This window comes from Schistocerca americana, chromosome 3 (genome assembly GCF_021461395.2).
Source record: "Schistocerca americana isolate TAMUIC-IGC-003095 chromosome 3, iqSchAmer2.1, whole genome shotgun sequence".
Taxonomy (NCBI): Eukaryota; Metazoa; Arthropoda; class Insecta; order Orthoptera; family Acrididae; genus Schistocerca; species Schistocerca americana.
This window is the reverse complement of record NC_060121.1, coordinates 146,940,292-146,960,453: the sequence shown is the minus strand read 5'-3', so window position 1 is coordinate 146,960,453 and position 20,162 is coordinate 146,940,292. Positions and strand designations below refer to the sequence as shown.

The following is a 20,162-nucleotide window of genomic DNA, read 5'->3' as shown; positions in this document are numbered from 1 at the left end:
GAAAGGTATTGTAGAATGTTTTGGTGTTATGTGACGAGACGTGACGTTACCTGATGGCGGACGCGAATTGGCGCTAAACAATGGACGTCGTCCCTAGATCACGTGACAATTCCAGTTTAATGTTGACAAGATGCGCAGGACGCAATGTTCACTCCAGAGATATTTCTACTCTATGGTATTACGCCGTCATCAAATATTTTCCTCAGAGTTCCTTCATTGCGCATGCGCCAATGTCACGTGTGCTCACGGATTTCGCGACCATGTTTACAAACACTACATCAAACGGCAAACAGCTGTAGCGATGCTAGCGCTCTTAGTGGTTACGTTTCTCCATGCAGCAAACAGAAGACAAACGCTTTCTTTGATAAAATCTAACGCGAGGCGCTAGATTTGATCAAAGAATATTTGACGAAGCCCTAACTTTGACAAAGTTCGTTATTACACTATCGAGATTTATTTGACAAAGAAAATTTGATAGTGTAATACCGGCGTGAGGTGGTTCTGTCGGAGCAGTGTGCTGACCTGGCATGCTGGTGTTGAGCACGGAGTAGCGGGGGTTGGCGGCCGTGTCGACGGGCAGCATGTCGCGCACCCAGTAGATGCGCGGCGGCGGTGCGCCCGTGGCCGAGCACAGCAGCACCGCGTTGTGGCCGATCTCCACCACCTTGGTGCTCGGCGACTGCGTTATCTGCGGGAAGCCCTCCGGCAGCTTGTCCGCTGCAACAGCAACGCAGGCGCGCCCTCAACACATGCGCAATAACCACACCACCCGCCGTTTATTGATCTACATTAGATATAAGTGTGCTGAAATGTCATTTAACTCAAACACTATAGAGGGGAGAAAAGTAAAGACTAAATGCGACGACGCAAGAAACGAAGCAATCTCATATATGAAGTGTATGAGAAAAGTAATGACACTAACTTTTTATCTAGCGAAGTATTTATTTTTCTCATACGACAATGTTGTCTTCTTCAAAGTAGTTCCTTCGGCAACTATACACAGCGGAGTCGTCGTTTCCAGTCTTGGTAGCAGCACTGAAAGGCACGAATACTACAGATGGAATCATGAAAGATGACGGTCGAATTAGGCTTGTTCTGCGCATCTACGTCCCCAACAACCAATGAGCGTTCAGTAGTGTCCTCAGTGCTCTGCTGTTACGGCCAGATTCTCATTCAAAATGTTCGACAATTCGATTTTTTTTTATTATTGCATTTGTTGAACGGTGTATGTTTCTAGAATGTTGGGACGTAGGGTTTTTAATCCGTGCGTTGCAAAAGTTTCTACAGCCCACTGTTCGAAGCAGTGTCACGGCCACCGTGGGGCGCTCTCAGTCGGAGACGTCCCGCTCAGGCAATAAACCTGTGCCGTGACGCACGTTCACAAAATGATACACGTTGCAGCATACATGCAAACATATCCGCCGAATAAGCTGACGAACAATGTGTGCAGGTTGCAGGACGCAGGACATCCATCTCAGCCAGATTTGCTTTTCTGGCCAAGAAGAACGAGGAAATTGCTCTCCAGCAACAACTCGAGTTCGAGGAAAGGTTGATTGATATACGGTCCTGGAGTTCCAGACTAAACGAAAGTAACGAAAACAGTTTTTTTTGGTCAAAATTGGTCAAAACATAATTTTTGTTCCGCCATATTGGATTAACCAGTTTGAATTCTGAAAATCTAACTTCAGCGACACCAAAAATATATAATAACATATAGTTTTTATGTATATTGGACTAATAATACATACAAAAGTTTTCCCTAAACTTTAAACAGGATTTCCTCGAGAAACGATTCGTCAAAACTGCGTGCAGCATAAAATAAAAATGATTGAATTTATTAACTTCTATCTCTGACCCCAGAAAAGTAAACACCTATCTTGGGAGAGTATACCTATAGTATATGAAATTTGTTAATATTAACTATTTTTTTGTAAAACCATAAATAGTGAAACAAACCTCCAAAAATCTAACTCAGAGTTCGAGTTAGCACCATATCGTTAAATTTAAGGCTCTGCATTGTGGTTAGGTATAAGCTCCCATAAATTTAATGTAGTATCGACTGATGTTACCCATTTTTGATTTAGGATAACTCTTGAGGGGCTACACTGTACGCAGTCTGCGTACGTCAAATTCACAGGCCGTTGATCAAATCACACTTACTGGCGCCATTTTGTTTTTTTACTGGAAATGTAAAATAAATTTCAAAGTATGATCAACCATAATCCCCAAAGAGATCCTTTCTATGTGTTTTCATGCGCATTTACATTAGAACCTGGCCTTAATGCCGTAGTCAAAACGAGCATTAAACGTGATCGTAGCGAGTTATTTTGTAAATTTTTATTCAAAGTGTTGCGAGTTGTCACGGCTGATTATGGTGGTAAGCGCCAGATTTAGCATAAGCAAACGAGAGACAAAAATTGCAATACACACGCTTGAGCATGTGTATGCGGTTACCGGAAACGTCGCTTGGAACCGGCAACAATGCAGTTCCCGTCCACGTCTCGAGACCGAGCGAGGTAGTGCAGTGGATAGCACACGGGAGGACGACGGTCCAAACACATATCCGGCCATGCTGATTTAGTTTTTCCGTGATTTCTCTACATCGCTTCAGGCAAATGCCCGGATGGTTCCTTTGAAAGGGCATGGCCGACTTCCTTCCCCATCCTACCCTAATCCGGGACTGATGACCTCGCTGTTTGGTCCCCTCCCCCAAATCAACCAACCAACCATGTCTCGAGTTGGGCGAACTGCCACCGTTCGTACGGAATACACGGTACGGGTTACGCGCAGGGGGCTGTGAGCTGTGACGTCACCGTGAACCCTCTCGTCACATCGCACTCCATTGACGCTTATGGGCACTGGGCGCACGTTTGTTTGACTCATACACAGGTATGAAAGTAGTCGAGGTTTTCAAGGTTTTAGTGTATTATTACTATTATTATTATTATTAAGCTTTATATTAGTTAGACTATTTTTTCTATGGCCCGTGAAATACTGGTGTAAGGCCTCCGAACTACGTCTTTTTGCCGGTTAGAGGCACCATGTCACTGACTGCGCGGCCCCTCCCGCCGAAGGTTCGAGTCCTCCCTCGGGCATGGGTGTGTGTGTTGTTCTTAGCGTAAGTTAGTTCAAGTAGTGTGTAAGTCTAGGGACCGATGACCTCAGCAGTTCGGTCCCTTTGGATTTGACACACGTTTGAACATTTGAACGTCTTTTTCAAATTTCGCTAATAGCTTTGCGTTGTCAAAGCACTAAGGTATAAATCAATGAAACCTTGTGGGACGCTAAACTGCCTGAATTTTCTTTTTGATACTGACTTCACGAGAAGAGGATATTTCAATACGTCTCTGACAAAAGATAACGCTTTATAAGACAGGCAACATAAAGTGGCTTCAGATGACCAGTTACTACGTCCTTTCATAACCACTTGTTGTTGACAGTCACAAAAGAGCCCTGAATCACTTTTCAAATATGTTTTAATTTCAGTAACTTAGCGCGACCTCGAGAAAGACGGTCCTTAAATATGCATTCTTTCTTTGCCAGTCACATTCAGAGCAGAGTTCGTTTTCACGGTTAATATTTTGCCTAGTAGAAATTCCTTCATTAGCTGGTAATACATTTACCTGAAAAAAAAATTCCTCTTTACGGTAGCTTCGTTTTTGTGCACAAACATTTCCTTATTATTACGCTCATTACTAAGTTCTAAATCAGCACCGAAGAAAGGTAGATTTAGAGTTGGAACAGCGCCAGTTTTCAGCTTGCGTTTCGAAGGAATGTTCAAGAGTTCACTTTTCAACTCCCTTTCATTATTGAAAACAAGTCTGCACTTTTACAAGCATTCATTCATTTTCGTTCAGTCTCATTGTTTTTAGAAAATATATGAATTACTAACTTATTTAGTTGTGTTTGTTGAGGCCAGTAAAACTGACAATCGCACAGTAGACCATTATCTTTCACTTAAAAACTTACTCTAAGAAATCCTCCAATATTACTAATAATAACGACGTAACTCTGAACTCAATCGCCAGTTACTAATAAAAATTCACACTGCCATAAACAACTTCGTTTTTCACTGGTAAACGCAACTTCAACGCAATACGTTATGGCAATTGTAGGCTGCTGAGGGTTGGTTGCGTTCACGCTGACGTCAGCGGCGCAGCTTTATACTGCGCACACGCCTCGTGATCCCTAGCGTGTGTTCCAGTATCAGTGCTGAAAGGCTTCAACTGGCAGGGCCTTTAACATGTCGGTCACTTTCTTTTGAGTGTTCTTCAGAGTCCCAACATGACGTCCTTTTAAGACTTTTTCAATTTCGTTAAAAGAAAAATTGACATGGATTCAGGTGAACAAGGGGACTGTGGAACAACAGGATGTCAAAAAATCTGTGATGGAAATGGCCGTGTGATATCTGGCGTTGTCGTGATGCAGTATCCACCTGTCTGCTATGCACCGTCTCACTCGATTTACTCTTTTGTTGAGCCTATCAAGGACATCTTTGTAAAATGCTTGGTTGACAGTTTCACCAGATCTCACGAGAGCGTGCACACGTTCGACGTTTTCGTCAGGTTTTGAAGTTGAAGGTCTTCGTGAGCGAGGTTCATCTTCAACGAGTTCTCGGCCTTCCAAAAATGATTTGTGCCAGCGGAAAACTTGTTCTCTTCATATGAAATATTCCCCATAGGCCTGTTTCAATTTTTCAAAAGTCACACTCGCGGATTCCTCAAGTGTAACACTAAACTTGATGGCATAACGTTGCTCTAAATTCCGCTGTTCCATTTTCGTAACATACAATAAAAACACAACTTCACTGATTGCGCTCTCAAAGATCAAGTAATGGCTGTACGGAGTTAAAACTTGGTCTGAGCATCTAGAAGGGATGAATACACCGGCCTACGTTTACGTTAAAGAAGGTGTTCTGAAACTGAATTCTATCACTGACCGAAGTATGGCCTCCCAATTGAATGAACAGTTAGATAGTGATATGAAGGTAGGCCGTTTTGTTCTGGAGACAATTTATACCACCGTGCAATTTCTATGCCGACAAAGACTAGCAATTATAGGGCACGAAGATGTAAACTCAATTTTTTTTCACTTGTTGGAACTCAAAAATAATGACATAACCGAGTTTAAAGATTGATTAGGGAGTACGGGGTATAAGTGGCCGTCCCACGATATTCAAAACGAGATCATAGATCTATTAGGAAAGCCTGTGTTGAGAAAAACTGAACATTTTTCTATTATGGTTGACGAAACAAGTGATTCTTCGATTCACGAACAAGTGTCATTTTGTATCCGCACTGTCGATGATCCCTTAATCATCAACGAAGACTTTATTGGCTTATACGAGACCCCCCAACACTGAATCACAAACTCTTTTTAGTATTTTAAAAGACGTTTTCGCTCGTCTTGATTTGTCAATGGATAACTTAAGAGGTCAGTGCTATGATGGTGCCTCGAATATGAGAGGTAAGTTCAAAGGACTAAAAAAGTTAGTTTTGGATATACAACCAAAGACTTTACGTGCACTGCACTGCTCACAGTTTAGACTTGGCAGCTGTAGACAGTCTCCGCCATCTTACGTCTATGAGGGATATTATGGCTTTAGCCAAGGACTTAATAAACAACGTAAGGGAATCCAACAAAAGGATGGGACTTTTCAGAAGCATACTCAGTGAGACCACCAACGACCAACCTAATCTACGACCCCTTCGCCTACTCGATGGACTATGCGAGCTTCTAGTATCTTGAGAATATTGAAAAACTTTGGAGAACTTCTAGAGTTTTTTGAAACATTTTCTGCAGAGGACAAAACAGAGGCAGGTTACAAATGTGCAGGCTACCTTTGAACTATCGTTTTCTGTCTGCCAAGCACTGACTAATCACACACTTGGTGCCATTCGCTGGGGCATTTAGCTGTATGTTTCAACAGACTGGCGAGATGTTAGTATGCTTTTTTGTTAGACACTCGTAGGGCCGGTTCAAATGGCTCTGAGCACTATGGGACTTAACATGTATGGTCATCAGTCCCCTAGAACTTAGAACTACTTAAACCTAACTAACCTAAGGACATCACACAACACCCAGTCATCACGAGGCAGAGAAAATCCCTGACCCCGCCGGGAATCGAACCCGGGAACCCGGGCGTGGGAAGCGAGAACGCTACCGCACGACCACGAGCTGTGGACGCAGGGCCGGTTCGAGTACATTTTTCTGCGCAGGCGACTTATCACTTGACGTTCCGTTTTCCCTCGTACACTTTCAGCCATCTCAGGATTCGCAAATAATTGTGATACGTCTTTTATAGAAATCTTCCACTTGTGATGCCTCTGGCGATACTTTCAACTTGGCGCCCCAAGCCGTCGCTTGGGCCTTAAAGCAGCCCTGAACACTACAGAAAGATGAACGAAGGCTTGCAGACCGCGACGTCAATACGAAAGCCAGAAACTTACTCTTTTCGCGGGATACGATCCTTACCACATGATTACTTGGTCATCCAAGTGTATGGACGACTGTCCGTTCCCAGTGGGAATGCTTCAGTTTACCTCGCTGCTGAAGTGGCTTAATGTCGGGTAGGAAAGTGGAAGCAGAAAAAAGGGAGGAAGGGAAGGGTATTTGCAAGAGGGGCGAGTCAGCCAGAGGGGTGTAACTGGCCTAATGCGGCGAGCAAACAGATAATCCTTCCGGAGCACAAGTTTTCTTTCACGGTGGCGGCATGAATTATTCAGCGCCGGTGTGCATGCCCGGCGCTCACACGTCGTTAACACAACGCAGATCTGTGTCCATCCACGCTCCTGCTTTGCGCATCTTTCCCGGGCACTCTGCAATGCTACTCCTACGTTAAAGAGAGAGAGAGAGAGAGAGAGAGAGAGTGGACAATAATGATATCGACTCATTTGAATCTGCTAACTAGTACGTAAACCTTACCCTCTACAATTTTTATCCCCATTCACACTTCCCAGCTTCACCAAAGTGACAATTCCTTGATGCCTCAGGGTGTCCTACCTACTCATCCCTTCTTGCTGCACTATACGAGCCGTCATGAAAATTAATAATCTTTATTCTTTCGGGATGCCAATTAAAACTATATAGCTATTCCTCGTACAATAACACCAGTTTTTCCGGCGAATCCGGCAGTTGCGAGATCACGACACTGTTAAGAAATTGTGCCACCGATAACAGGCTGTCTCCCAGAAACACGTGGTACTATATCACATTATAGGTCACTTTGTGTATTTGTGGAAAACCGTAGAGATATTGCTTTGAAGTGTAACCTGAACTCAGAAAACGTCTGTCAATAAGAGGTGATCAACAGTCAGATCTGCTGTAACCAATCTTATTTTCATGCAAATACGTGGAAGTTTTGGATCCATGGGTGTTCTGTGAATTCTTTGGAGGTTCGTAATGAGGAGAAATATTACAGAAACTGACACAAGTTTGTAAAATGCAGGTAGAGTCATTTATTGGGGATTGTTGTAAATCGACAGTGTACATGCAAGGGTTATCGACATGTATCGAGGTTTCGCTTAGTATTTACTGTCTCTCATTGTAATACCTCTATTTGGGTTGGAAATGCCACAAAACGATAAGAATGCGAGCATTCTTGGACAACAGAATGTACAACACGTTGCAACCCAAATCATGTTAAAGAAAATATTCTGCTGTCTGCTAGAGCTGTGGAACGATTAGTGTTGTAGAACTACCGCAGGCTAAGGTGGACTAGTTTTCCTGGTAGCTTTGATCAGTTAAAATCTCGACCGAACTACCTATACATTAGGTTGCATATCAACCAGGTGTTACCAAATTTCGGTCGCTTTGCTTGCGTATGCGATCAGAGTCTTACTAGATTCCCCTAGAAACTGGAAACGGTGGACCGTCTGACAATGAGTGATGATAAATAAAGGTCTGGGTCGCCTACGGAATATTCTTGTTCTACATCGTTATCACCCTGTCTATCAAAAATAACAGTATTCGTACCAGAACTGAAATTGCCAATGCTTAATTCAAGATTTATTTGAAAAACGGTGGTTTGTGAGACGAAACGAAAGGCATCTTGTAAAAATTAAAAAAGAAATACTTAACACACAGAGCTAGAAAACGCAGGTTCCTAAAGAAAAAAAAAAACATAGTAAACACCGCTTCAGTACAAAGCCAGGCATATATGAAACAGGATTCTGTTATTCCTAAGCCGGCCTTGTGACCGATCTGTTCTAGGCGCTTCAGTCCGGAACCACTACGCTGCTACGGTCGCAGGTTCGAATCCTGCCTCGGGCACGGAGTGTGTGATGTCCTTAGGTTAGTTAGGTTTAAGTAGTTCTAAGTTTAAGGGACTGATGGCCTCATATGTTAAGTCCCATAGTGCTCAGAGCCATTTGAACCCTTTTGTTATTCATAAACAATTTCCGCACTTATCGATAACAGGAAACTCAAATCTTGCAGTTCTATTGAGGGCAAGGTAACAACAATAATTATACACATTTTTATGTTCGTGCATGTTACTAAAGCTATCGGTAATCCTACCATTCACTACGTCACTTATGCACCATAGCAAAATTACCGAACTGTAGTTTCGGTAGAGCGCAACTCTAGGAACGATTCACATCGTACCAAGAAAACTGAAGACCGCCCAGCAACTGGCTGTGTAAGTCTATTCAAAAGCAGGCCGGTGTGGCCGAGCGGTTCTAGGCGCTTCAGTCTGAATCCGCGCGACCGCTACGGTCGCAGGCTGGAATCCTGCCTCGGGCATGGATGTGTGTGATGTCCTTAAATTAGTTTAAGTAGTTCTAAGTTCTAGGCGACTGATGACCTCAGATATTACGTCCCATAGAGCTCAGAGCCATTTGTACCATTTTTTTGTAATTTGGAATACAGATCCATCATTATCAACTCCATTTATCGTCCGATGTATATCTGTACTCTGCCAGTCTCACTGTGCTACAACGACTGGTTTTCACCATGTCTGGGGTCCGCAGCTTGTGGTCTAGTGGCTAGCGTTGCTGCCTCTGGATCATAGGGTCCCGGGCTCGATTCCCGGCCGGGTTGGGGATTTTCTCTACCCGGGGACTGGGTGCTTGTGTTGTCCTCATCATTCAATCATCATTCGTGACAGTGGCTAGATTGGATTGTGTACCGACAGGGAATCTGTACGGGCGCTGTTGACCGCATAGTTGAGCGCCCCACAAACCAAACATCGTCATCACTATGTCTGTGTGTGTCCCTTTTTACCATTCGAGGTAGCTAGAGTATAGAACAAAAGTGTTAGAAATGTGCCATTAATCACAACTAAATAAGTTTGCATAAGTAGTAAATAAAAGCTACGCTCCCTCCAATCGCGCTTCTGCTTTTCTTAATCTCACAAGAACTACCGCGTAAACGTTCGAGCGTTGCCTGATAATTTCAAAAAACCTACCGAAACATTTTTATGTGGCTCTGATGACGCAATGCGTCATACGAAGTTCAACAAATAATATTCAGAGTAAATTTCATTTTGTGGGCTGTTGTATTTCAGGCTGATGCAGTTTCCACAAATGGCATTTTGTTGATGCGTGCAAGGCGGGAGCTCTGAAATTACTGTAATGGCAACCACCCACCAGTGGAAACAAATTAACGACAAAACTGGACGAATTATCTCCCACTCATTTACGCTTGACGCAATCTACTTGCGGTAGCGTGACACGACTGCCAATCGGGTATAATTTATTTTCTTTGGAAATACACTGTTTTCAATTGTGCACGTGCTTCGATAAAATGGATCGATCCGTTAACCATCAATTTGTTTCATCACATTAAAACTTGAATGTCACAGTGTTGCACGATTAAAGCTACAGGAAGGAGCCACAACAGCAAATTGTTGAAAACATGCTAAGCGAAACATGAAATCAAACCGTAACAGTAATTGCAGTCCGTGCAGTGTGTGTGTGACTAAAGATTAATCGAGCGAAAAAAAAACAAGTACTCATAAGTTACAAACTGGATCACAAACCTTAAAGACATTGTATTAAGAGATACAAGTGCAAGTTTTATCCAATGTGATAGTGTCACAGAGGCAAAATGGGACAGGGCATATATTCCACATACTTGCGTAGCATCGCATGATTCTCTAAGTATAGCAGTATGAAACGTTGGCACATGATGCAGAATAAATTGGTGTCCTGTAAACAAATGGACTCCAAAGGATGGGAAAACGAGTAAATAGAAAAGGCAGACAAGCAAACAGAAAAAAAAAACCTGTAGGAGTTACTGTTCGCTCAAACTAGCTGACATTCAGCGCGGTGGTTGATGGGAGCGACCGTAAAGGCATTTCCCATTTGCGATCGCTTCCATCAGCCATCGCACCGAGTGTCAGCTTAGTTTGGGCGCAAGTTAACTTCCTTGCTCGAAACGTTCAAGCTAGGTGGACTGCAGAAACGCGTCCCATTTGGGAAAGCAGTAACTGAGTTTGCCAATACCGGAAGATACTGGAAAATTTATACAGCACAAGATATGAAGGCAAGAAGACTTGAGGAAGTAGAAGAGGAACGTCATCTTAGTTATAACATTTTACGTCTGATACTGGCATATGAAAATGTTGATTCAGAAAGAAATGTGGCCTTACTTTGACGAAGAAATTTCTGAGAATGTATGTTTGGAACACAGCATTGTATGGTAGTGAAACGCAGACTGTAGAAAAATCGGAACAGAAGAGAATCGAAGGATTTGAGATGTGGTGCTATAATCGAATGTTGAAAATTTGGTGGACTGATAAGGTGGGGAATGAGGAGGTTTTGTGCAGAATCGGAGTGGAAAGGAAAATGAGGAAAACATTGACAAGGAGAATGGACAGGATGACAGGACATATGTTAAGACGTCAGGGAATGACTTCCATGGTACTAGAAGACGATGTAGACGGCAAAAACTGCAGAGGAAGACAGAGGTTGGAATACGAGCAGCACATAACTGGGGACGTAGGTTGGCTGGTTTAGAGAGGGGGGAGGGGAAGGGCCAAACTGCTTGGTCATCGGTCTCTGGACGTAGGTTGCAAGTGCTAAAAAGAGATGAAGAGGTTGACGAAGGAGAGGAATTCGTGGCGAGCCCCATCAAAAATGGTTCAAATGGCTCTGAGCACTATGGGACTTAACATCTGAGGTCATCAGTCCCCTAGAACTTAGAACTACTTAAACCTAACTATCCTAAGGATAGCGCCTAGAACCGCTTGGCCACCGCGGCCGGCCCCATCAAACCAGCCAGAAGACTGATGACTCAAAAAAGAAACAACTCTGATTTTAGACATTTATAATGCATTATATTATTTTTCTCACTTCAATGTATATATTACAATGACTTACCGCTTGAAAGCACTTTTTACTGACTTTTTTTCCCACATGAGTTAAGCCAGTGGTGCGGTATATGAGTAATCTCGCGAACTTTGTTAGTAAGGTCAAGAGCGTAGTTCGGCGCGGTAGACGTTGGTAGAAATCAACGTACTCCGTGTCTTGGGTCACTGTCGCCAATTCTTGCTCTCTACGGTGAACGGTACGAATTATTATTGTACGTGAGTATGAAATTATTGTGACATGAAAAGTACGTAGGCAGCTTATCTCTCCCGCTCCTTACCCACTCTCCACAATCGCCTCTGAAGCAAGTTCAATATGCAGTTAATAAAATGTATACAATTCACTATTTTAGGAAGGAAAAATTTAAGCAGCTCTGAACAGGGCGTTGGTTTGTAGGACTGTGTGTAAAATACGGTAACAACACGTCACCAAACAATATCGTTCCTGCATTTGTATTACGAAGTCAGTTGGCGGTGCATACTTTTCATTGTCGCTAACAAAGGAAAGCGGCTGAAGTCCGTACCGCCCGGGATATTATGAACGCTTGTGTCAAATTAGTCATGGCTCCTGACATTGTCTGAAATTTCTTACCTTTAAATATGCACTTGTCACGTCTTCTTAAACTATAAATTTCATGTTCTATAGCCGGCCGGTGTGGCCGTGCGGTTCTAGGCGCTTCAGTCTGGAACCGCGTGACCGCTACGGTCGCAGGTTCGAATCCTGCCTGGGGCATGGATGTGTGTGATGTCCTTAGGTTAGTTAGGTTTAAATAGTTCTAAGTTCTAGGGGACTGATGACCTCAGATGTTAAGTCCCATAGTGCTCAGAGCCATTTCATGTTCTATGCGCAGAATTGTTCTTTCAGATAAACTTTTGAGCTTAAGTGAAAAGGATTTGGAGGAACTGGTTGTTGTGTGGTATTTTGGAGAAAATAGAAATATAGAATTGAATTTTGATACTGCATTTCTGCAATGTTTTACTACCTTATGCCTAGTGACATGATACTGCATGAATGCATGCATGTTTAGGGTTACCAAATCACCAGAGTTTTATCGCTCTGTTCCAAACCCCGTCGTACATTTACAAAACAGTAAAAAAAAACGATTTTTGGGTTTCCATGTGAGGTTGTTGTTCTATGGTGTCAAGCGTCATTTGGCGGGCCGGAACTGAAAATGGGCATAAATTGGCAAGAGGCAAAAGTAGGTTGGCAATACTACAGCCGATTGGCGACTGTCGCGGTACGGCGTCTTGACGGTGTGATTTTTGAACAATCGGCATGGAGACGACTATTCACAACTTTTGAAAATTGTGTAGCACTTTTCTTACAATCCCTACTCACAATGCAGCTATGGAATGCATGTTTTCCTTATTAAGTAATATGAAGGAAACGGAATTTCTGTACAATGTGCAAAGAATTTGTTAAAGATATCACTTGTTCTCAATGCAGTGGTAACATGAAAACCAAGAAAAAGTTAATTAAGAATGTCCAGAAAGCTTGTGTAAAAAAGTAAGCAAGCAACTGTGGTTCACATGAAGATTGTTTCCAATACCCACACAGTTTTTTTTTTTTTTTTTTGTTGCATTTGGAAATGTGGTCTTCCTATGCATATTTTACGATTTGATAGTGCATGAAAATCAGTCACTCGACAATAGCAGGAGTATAAGTCATTACTTTTTTGGACATCATGCAGAGAATTAGTAGACAGTCTGCAGCTTGATATTTTATTTATTTAAATAAGCTTATTTCGGATTTCGGCCTTCAACGGTACATCTGTTTACAATCGCATTTATTTATATTTATACAATATGTATTTTACAAGGCTTTTTTTGCATAGGGTATTGTGTATTGTGTGTATTTAAACCGGGGACCTGGGAACGACGGAGAGGCTTCGTCCCGCCGTAGCCCTCTGTAACCCCACAACAGGCTACAGCAGTCCATTCACCCCACCGCTGCCCCACACCCAGCGCACGGTTATTGTGCGGTTCGGCCCCCAGTGGACACCCCCCCCCCCCCCTCCCTCCCGGAACGCCTCATACTAGACGAGTGTAACCCCAAAGGTTTGCGTGGTAGAATAATTACGGTGTACTACGCGTACGTGGGGACAGTGTTTGTGCAGCAATCGCCGATATAGTGCAACTGAGGCGGAATAACGGGAACCAACCCCCATTCGCCGAGGTAAATGAAAAGCAGCCTTAAAAACCATGCACAGGCTGGCGGGCACACCGGGCCTCGACAGTAATCCGCCGGGCGGATTCGTGTCAGGGACCGGGACTCCTTCCCGCTCGGGAAGCAGCACGTTAGAGCGCGCGGCTGGCCGGGCGGTTGTTGGGTATTGCACTCACGTCCTGACGTATCAATTTCGAGTAAACTATTAGTGTTAACCGTAGTAGTTGGATGTACTATTTTTTCAATAATGTTTTAAAGTTGTTCGATGATTTGATGTTTCACATATACAGGGTGCGTCAAAAAAAAGTATAAACACTTTGAACTGCCATAGACAATTTATTTCTTGTTCTACAAGGTTAAATATCTGTGAAAAAGTAATGTTATGTTTCTTCAACAGTTGGCAGCAGTGGCAAGGAAGTAACTGCAACATTGCGGACGTGCGTTTGAGCTTTGAAGCGTGGAAGCAGATAATTATGTGGTACTGGAAGTTTGAGAATGTAGCTGCGGTTCGAAGACAGTGGAGAAGTGAGTATGGTACATAACCACCTTCAAGATTAACAATTACACGTCTACGAGACAAATTCGAAATTCATGGAGCAGTGTGTGATGTGCATAAAGGTCGATCAGGGCGACCTCGTACAGCTACAAGTGATGATTCCACAACTGCGGTCTTGGAACTGTTTCAGCGTTCGCCTCAAAAATCTTCAAGGCAAGCGGCACGTGAGAGTGCTAGTAGTGTGCTACGCATCCTGAAGAAAGGCAAGTTTCGTGTGTACATTCCAAGGCTGGTGCAACAACTAAGTGACGACGATCCAGATCGAAGGTTAGAATTTTGTGAATTGGTTCAGGAGATGGTGAGACGTGAACCGGGATTGATGGGTAGCATAATTTGGTCGGAGGAAGCCCAATTCAAACTCAATGGAACTGTCAATAGGCACAATTGTGTGCACTGGGCTGCAGATAATTCTCGCATTGCAGCTGAAAAGGCTGTGAATTTGCCTGGTGTAAATGTGTGGTGTGGTTTGTCTGCAAGGGGACTCATTGGGCCTTTCCGCTTTGAAGGTACTGTTACTGGAGAAACGGACCTAACAATGCTTGCTGACTCCATATTCCCTGCCATTCGTGCATTATACGGCAATGATGAGTTTTATTTCCAACAAGATGGCGCCCCGCCGCACTATCATAGGGACGTACGAGCACACCTGGATCACAATGTGCGAGACCAGTGGATGGGACGCAGGGGACCAATCGAGTTTCCTGCACGCTCTCCAGACCTCACGCCGCTGGATTTCTTCTTCTGGGGCACAGTAAAAGATGAGGTGTACAAACGTAAACCACGTAACCTGGACACACTTTGGAATGAGATTCAGGCGGTGTGCGCAGAAATCTCATTGGACACTTTGGTACGATGTACGGTATCAGTGGTGACTCGTACTCAGAAATATACTGATGCTGAAGGCCACCAGTTTGAACATTAATCACATTTGCAAAGTACGTTTATTTTTCCAATTGGACTTTAAGCTTTCCATTTCCAGAAATTTAACATTGTAGAATGGGAAATAAATTTTCTATGACGCTTCAAAGTGTGTATACATTTTTTTGACGCACCCTGTATTATAATACGTTTTTACTATTTGTTTGTAGATGCACTGGTGAAAGCAATAAACGCGAAATAAGTTTATATATATCAAGCAGCAAACCATTTACTAATTCTCTACAGTGTGCGAGTGGGCGTACGTACCAATAGCAGGTATCGCTATAATACACGGCGGGCAGAAAGAACACAGCAGACAGTTGGAAACAGAGCAGCTCTCAAAGGCAGAAACGGATTGGGGCCCGCCGCCGGCTTCGTTACGGCCGCCTCGCGGCTCCCAGGTCCATTCGCGAGATGACAAAGTAACCTCGTAATAAAATATTACGCGCGCGTGACGTCATGTCGCAGGAAGAAGACAGGGGTTGGGGGGGGGGGGAGGAGGAGGGGGGCGGGAAGCAGCGTCTGCGAGGCGAGGCGTGCGACGTCGCTGGTGCAGGCAGGAGTTCTCATTTCCTAAAAGCCTCGCCGCCTGGCGGCTTGTGGCCATTGATTGATGGCGAGAGCCGCACGCCGACAGGTGCGCCGCCTCCGCCGATACACCTCGCTACCTTGCTACCCCCCTCCCCGCCACTCCCTCCGTCATCCACGGCGCTTTCTCTTGATGCGCCGCACCAAGGATACGACCGGCCCACGATTGGCCTTTTTTACGAGTTCCCGCGGAGAAACCTAATGCAAAACAGCTTCCCAGAGCTTCCGTTACATTTTTCAGCGGAGACCGAGCACACCTATGTTCTCCACAGTTCTCTTCATTAAAAACAAAAGAAAAAAAGGGAATGCATCATTTACCTCAGTTCTCTGCTAATTTACCGGGAGTCAGGCACTGGGTGTTTATGTTGTCTTCTTCTTCATCATCATCATCATTCGAGTAAGTGGCTAGACTAGAATGTGTAAAAAGAATTGGACTCTGAAAATATTGGGACTTTGTATAGGTGCTGATGACCGTGCAGTTGAGCACCCCACAACCCAATCATCAGCATCATCAGGATTCAGCAGGGGTTACCTTGTGCGTGGTTAACCTATTCACGCAACTTTTTACAGTATTTCTTCTAAAATATTTGATACTGCTTGTATAAAGTGAACAAAACAGTAATTAATGTTTATAGAGATATTTACAATGCCCTTTTCATATAACAGAAAAACTGAACTGTAATGTAACGGTTATAGAAAAGCAGTCTCAGAACTTGCGTGATAGTTTGTAAATATTAAAGGTAATGAGTTAAGACTCGGTACCAATGTCTTCAAATAAGGGTGTCATGCAGTAACTGCCTGCAGCTATTCATCAGTTTTGCCTGTATACAGCCACTTGCAAAAGACGTTTATTTTTTATTCAAAAGGAGGTACTTTAAGATATGCCGCATTTTTATTGTATAGACGTGGAGGGAGACATAGTTTCATCTTACAATGAAAGGAATTTTATTAATAGTTTAATCTATGATTTAACCAGTATTCATTTTACGACTTCGTGATTGGTTTTTTTACTAGTTGAGTTGTGGTAAAAACTTTGTTCTTTAAAGGTAATGTTACTTGTGCTGGTTCCCTCACAATGACCAATCCGCTATAAAATGTCAGAATTATCACTCGCTCTACCGAGCCTATACACTGAAGAGCCAAAGAAACTGGTACACCTGCCTAATATCTTGTATGGCCCCCGCGAGCACGCAGATGTGCCGCAACAAGGCGTGGCATGGACTCGACTAATGTCTGAAGTATTTCTGGAGGGAACTGACACTACGAATCGTGCAGGGCTGTCCATAAATCATTAAGACTACGAGGGGTTCATATCTCTTCTGAACAGCTCGTTGCAAGGCATGCCAGATACGCTCTATAATGTTCATGTCTGGGGAGTTTACTGGCCATCGGAAGTATTTAAATTCAGAAGAGTGTTCCTGGAGCCGCTCTGTAGCAATTCTGGACGTGTGAGGTGTCGCATTGTCCTGCTGGAATTGCCCAAGTCCATCGGAATGCACAAACGACATGAATGGATGCAGGTAATCAGACAGGATGCTTAGAAAGTGTCACTTGTCAGATTCCTGTCTAGACGTGACAGGGGTCCCGTATCACTCCAATTGTACATGTCCCACACCATTACAGAGCCTCCACCAGCTTGAACAGTCCCCTGCTGACATGCAGGGTCCATGGATTAATGAGGTTGTCTCCGGACCCGTATACATCTATCCACTTCATACAATTTGAAACGAGACTCGTCCGATCAGGTAATGTGTCTCCAGTCGTCAGGAGTCCAATGTCGGTGTTGATGGGCCCAGACGAGGCGTAAAGCTTTGTGTCGTGCAGTCATCAAGGGTACACGAGTGGGCCTTCGGCTCCGAAAAACCATATCGATGATGTTACGTTGAAGGTTCGCACGCTGACGCTTGTTGATGGTCCAGCATTGAAATCTGCAGCAATTTGCGGAAGGGTTGAACTTCTGTCACGTTGAACGATTTTCTTCAGTCGTTGTTGGTCCCGTTCTTGCAGAATCCTTTTCCGGCCGCAGAGATGTCGGAGATTTGATGTTTTACCGGATTCTTGATATTCACGGTGCACTCGTGAAATGGTCGTACGGGAAAATCCCCATTTCGTCGCTACCTCGGAGATGCTGTGTCCCATCGCTCGTGCGCCGACTATAACACCACGTTCAAACTCATTTAAATCTCGATAGCAATTGTAGCAGCATTGACCGATCTAACAACTGCACCAGACACTTGGTGTCTCATATAGGCGTTGCCGACCACAGCGACGTATTCTGCCTGTTTACGTATTTCTGTATTTAAATAAGCATGATTATACCAATTTCTTTGGCGCTTCAATACATAAGATATCAGGCAAAGTATTAATCAGTTTTTACATTTAGGTTTATGATAAGACGTATAAATACATCAAAATATTCCTCTGCACCTTTCCAAATGCTACGTTTCCGCTGTTTATGCAGTAAACAGACATTGTGTTAAAAGGTGTCTGGTTTCGATATGTGTTAGATCACCTTCACGCCAAGAGAAGAAATGAATATTAGTGTTTAACATCCTGCCGACAATGAGGGCATCTGAGAGGGAGCACAAGCTAGGATCAGGGCAGGATGGAGAAGCAAAGCGGACTTGTCCTTTCGAGGGAACCACCCCGGCATTTGCCTTAAGCGATTGAGGGAAATCACGGCAAACCTACATCGGGGTGGCGGGACGCGGGTTTGAACCGTCGTTATCTCGAATGTGAGTCCAGTGTGCTAAACACTGAGCTACCCCGATTGGTCATCTTCACATCAGTTACTTCAGTATTGTTGGAGACAGCGGCACTGAGGAGGAACCGCTATGGGAAGGCGTTAAGATCAACTGCTCTTTACCACTCTCTCCATCACTCATCATGGAGCAACTGTGCTCAAGCTGATCTCACACCGATCGAAACCGATCACATTTTAAAATTAAAATAAATTGTTTTATACAGCCGAGACACTATTTTTAATTGAAATTGTAATAGTGCTTTTTGGCTGCAGCTGTTTCCGTGAACAACGTTTCAAAAATTTTTATTACTTCTTTACTATTGACACTTTATGGAACACAGTTTCCAGACAGTATCAACGTACACCACTGAAAGTACCTGCAAGATTTTATCACTGCACGACACATAGTTGAGAATATATGGCGTCTTAGACATTTAGATGTACGAAAAACTTGCTTCTGTTTGCAATGGAGCGCAAATTACCCAGACGATATTCATTCAGTGTTTTATAATGAGAGCACTTTGCGACTCTCAACAAACTGTAATCATAATTTCAAACCATTGTAAACCTTTTCATGCTTACACGCTTACCGTCAAATATCTAAAACAGTAACTCATTTGCAAAGTAATCAGACGTTTGAAACTGTTTTATACACGTGACTTAGATTCTCAGTACCAAGGCACTTTCCATAACGCGCATAACCATAGGGGGGGGGGGGGATATTTATTTCGAGCCCACCCATAAAACTACTACTGAGGCTTACAATTTTTGGTTTTAGTTTTACTGAAAAATCTAAAACATACATGGAATATGGTACAAGAATTCATTAAAAATTATAAACATTTTTTTGAAAATTTGAAAATATAAAGAAACAGACTAGATTACAATACTATCGCCCCCAGCCGCGCGGGATTAGCCGAGCGGTGTGTGGCGCTGCAATCATGGACTGTGCGCCTGGTCCCGGTGGAGTTTCGAGTTCTCCCTCGGGCATGGGTGTGTGTCCAGAATGAGATTTTCACTCTGCAGCGGCGTGTGCGCTGATATGAAACTTCCTGGCAGATTAAAACTGTGTGCCCGACCGAGACTCGAACTCGGGACCTTTGCATTTCGCGGGCAAGTCTCGGTCGGGCACACAGTTTTAATCTGCCAGGAAGTTTCATATCAGCGCACACTCTGCTGCAGAGTGAAAATCTCATTCTGGAAACATCCCCCAGGCTGTGCCTAAGCCATGTCTCCGCAGTATCCTTTCTTTCAGGAGTGCTAGTTATGCAAGGTTCGCAGGAGAGCTTCTGTAAAGTTTGGAAGGTAGGAGATGAGATGCTGGCAGAAGTAAAGCTGCGAGGACCGGGCGTGAGTCGTGCTTCGGTAGCTCAGATGGTAGAGCACTTGCCCGCGAAAGGCAAAGGTCCCGAGTTCGAGTCTCGGTCGGGCACACAGTTTTAATCTGCCAGGAAGTTTCATGGGTGTGTATGTTTGTCCTTAGGATAATTTAGGTTAAGTAGTGCGTAAGCTTAGGGACTGATGACCTCAGCAGTCAAGTCCCATTAGATTTCCCACACATCTGAACATTTATCGCCCCCTCCTTTGGTATTGCGAGGGGGTAATGGTGAGCTATAGTGACCTGTTACGATCCTAGCAACGCGTCTTCCAAGTCGTTCGTTCGGTGTGTACAGTCACGCATGCCTGATAAGGATTCTAAACGCCGGAGGAATGCTCTAGCACTAACGTGTCGTAACTGTCTCGTTCGTTAGCTACCTCGCCGCGCTGGCGGCAGTGTCATCGCAGAACGCCCGGTGTCACTGTCGAGTAATATTCGCGATGAGGTGTGGCTCAGGACGGATTCGATGAAGGTGCGCGGCGGTGCCAACTTTACGGCGGCAGC

General features: G+C 43.9%; 1 protein-coding gene across 5 annotated transcripts in view; it reads right to left on the bottom strand.

The window, feature by feature from the left end:
• Positions 1-20,162, bottom strand: part of LOC124607516 (tyrosine-protein phosphatase Lar-like) — a 545,267-nt gene that overhangs the window by 134,068 nt on the left and 391,037 nt on the right. For all 5 annotated transcript variants that reach the window (XM_047139905.1, XM_047139909.1, XM_047139906.1 and 2 more), the window contains exon 2: positions 523-717. In XM_047139905.1, the coding sequence (XP_046995861.1) occupies positions 523-717 (195 nt within the window). The remainder of the gene's footprint in view (positions 1-522; positions 718-20,162) is intronic.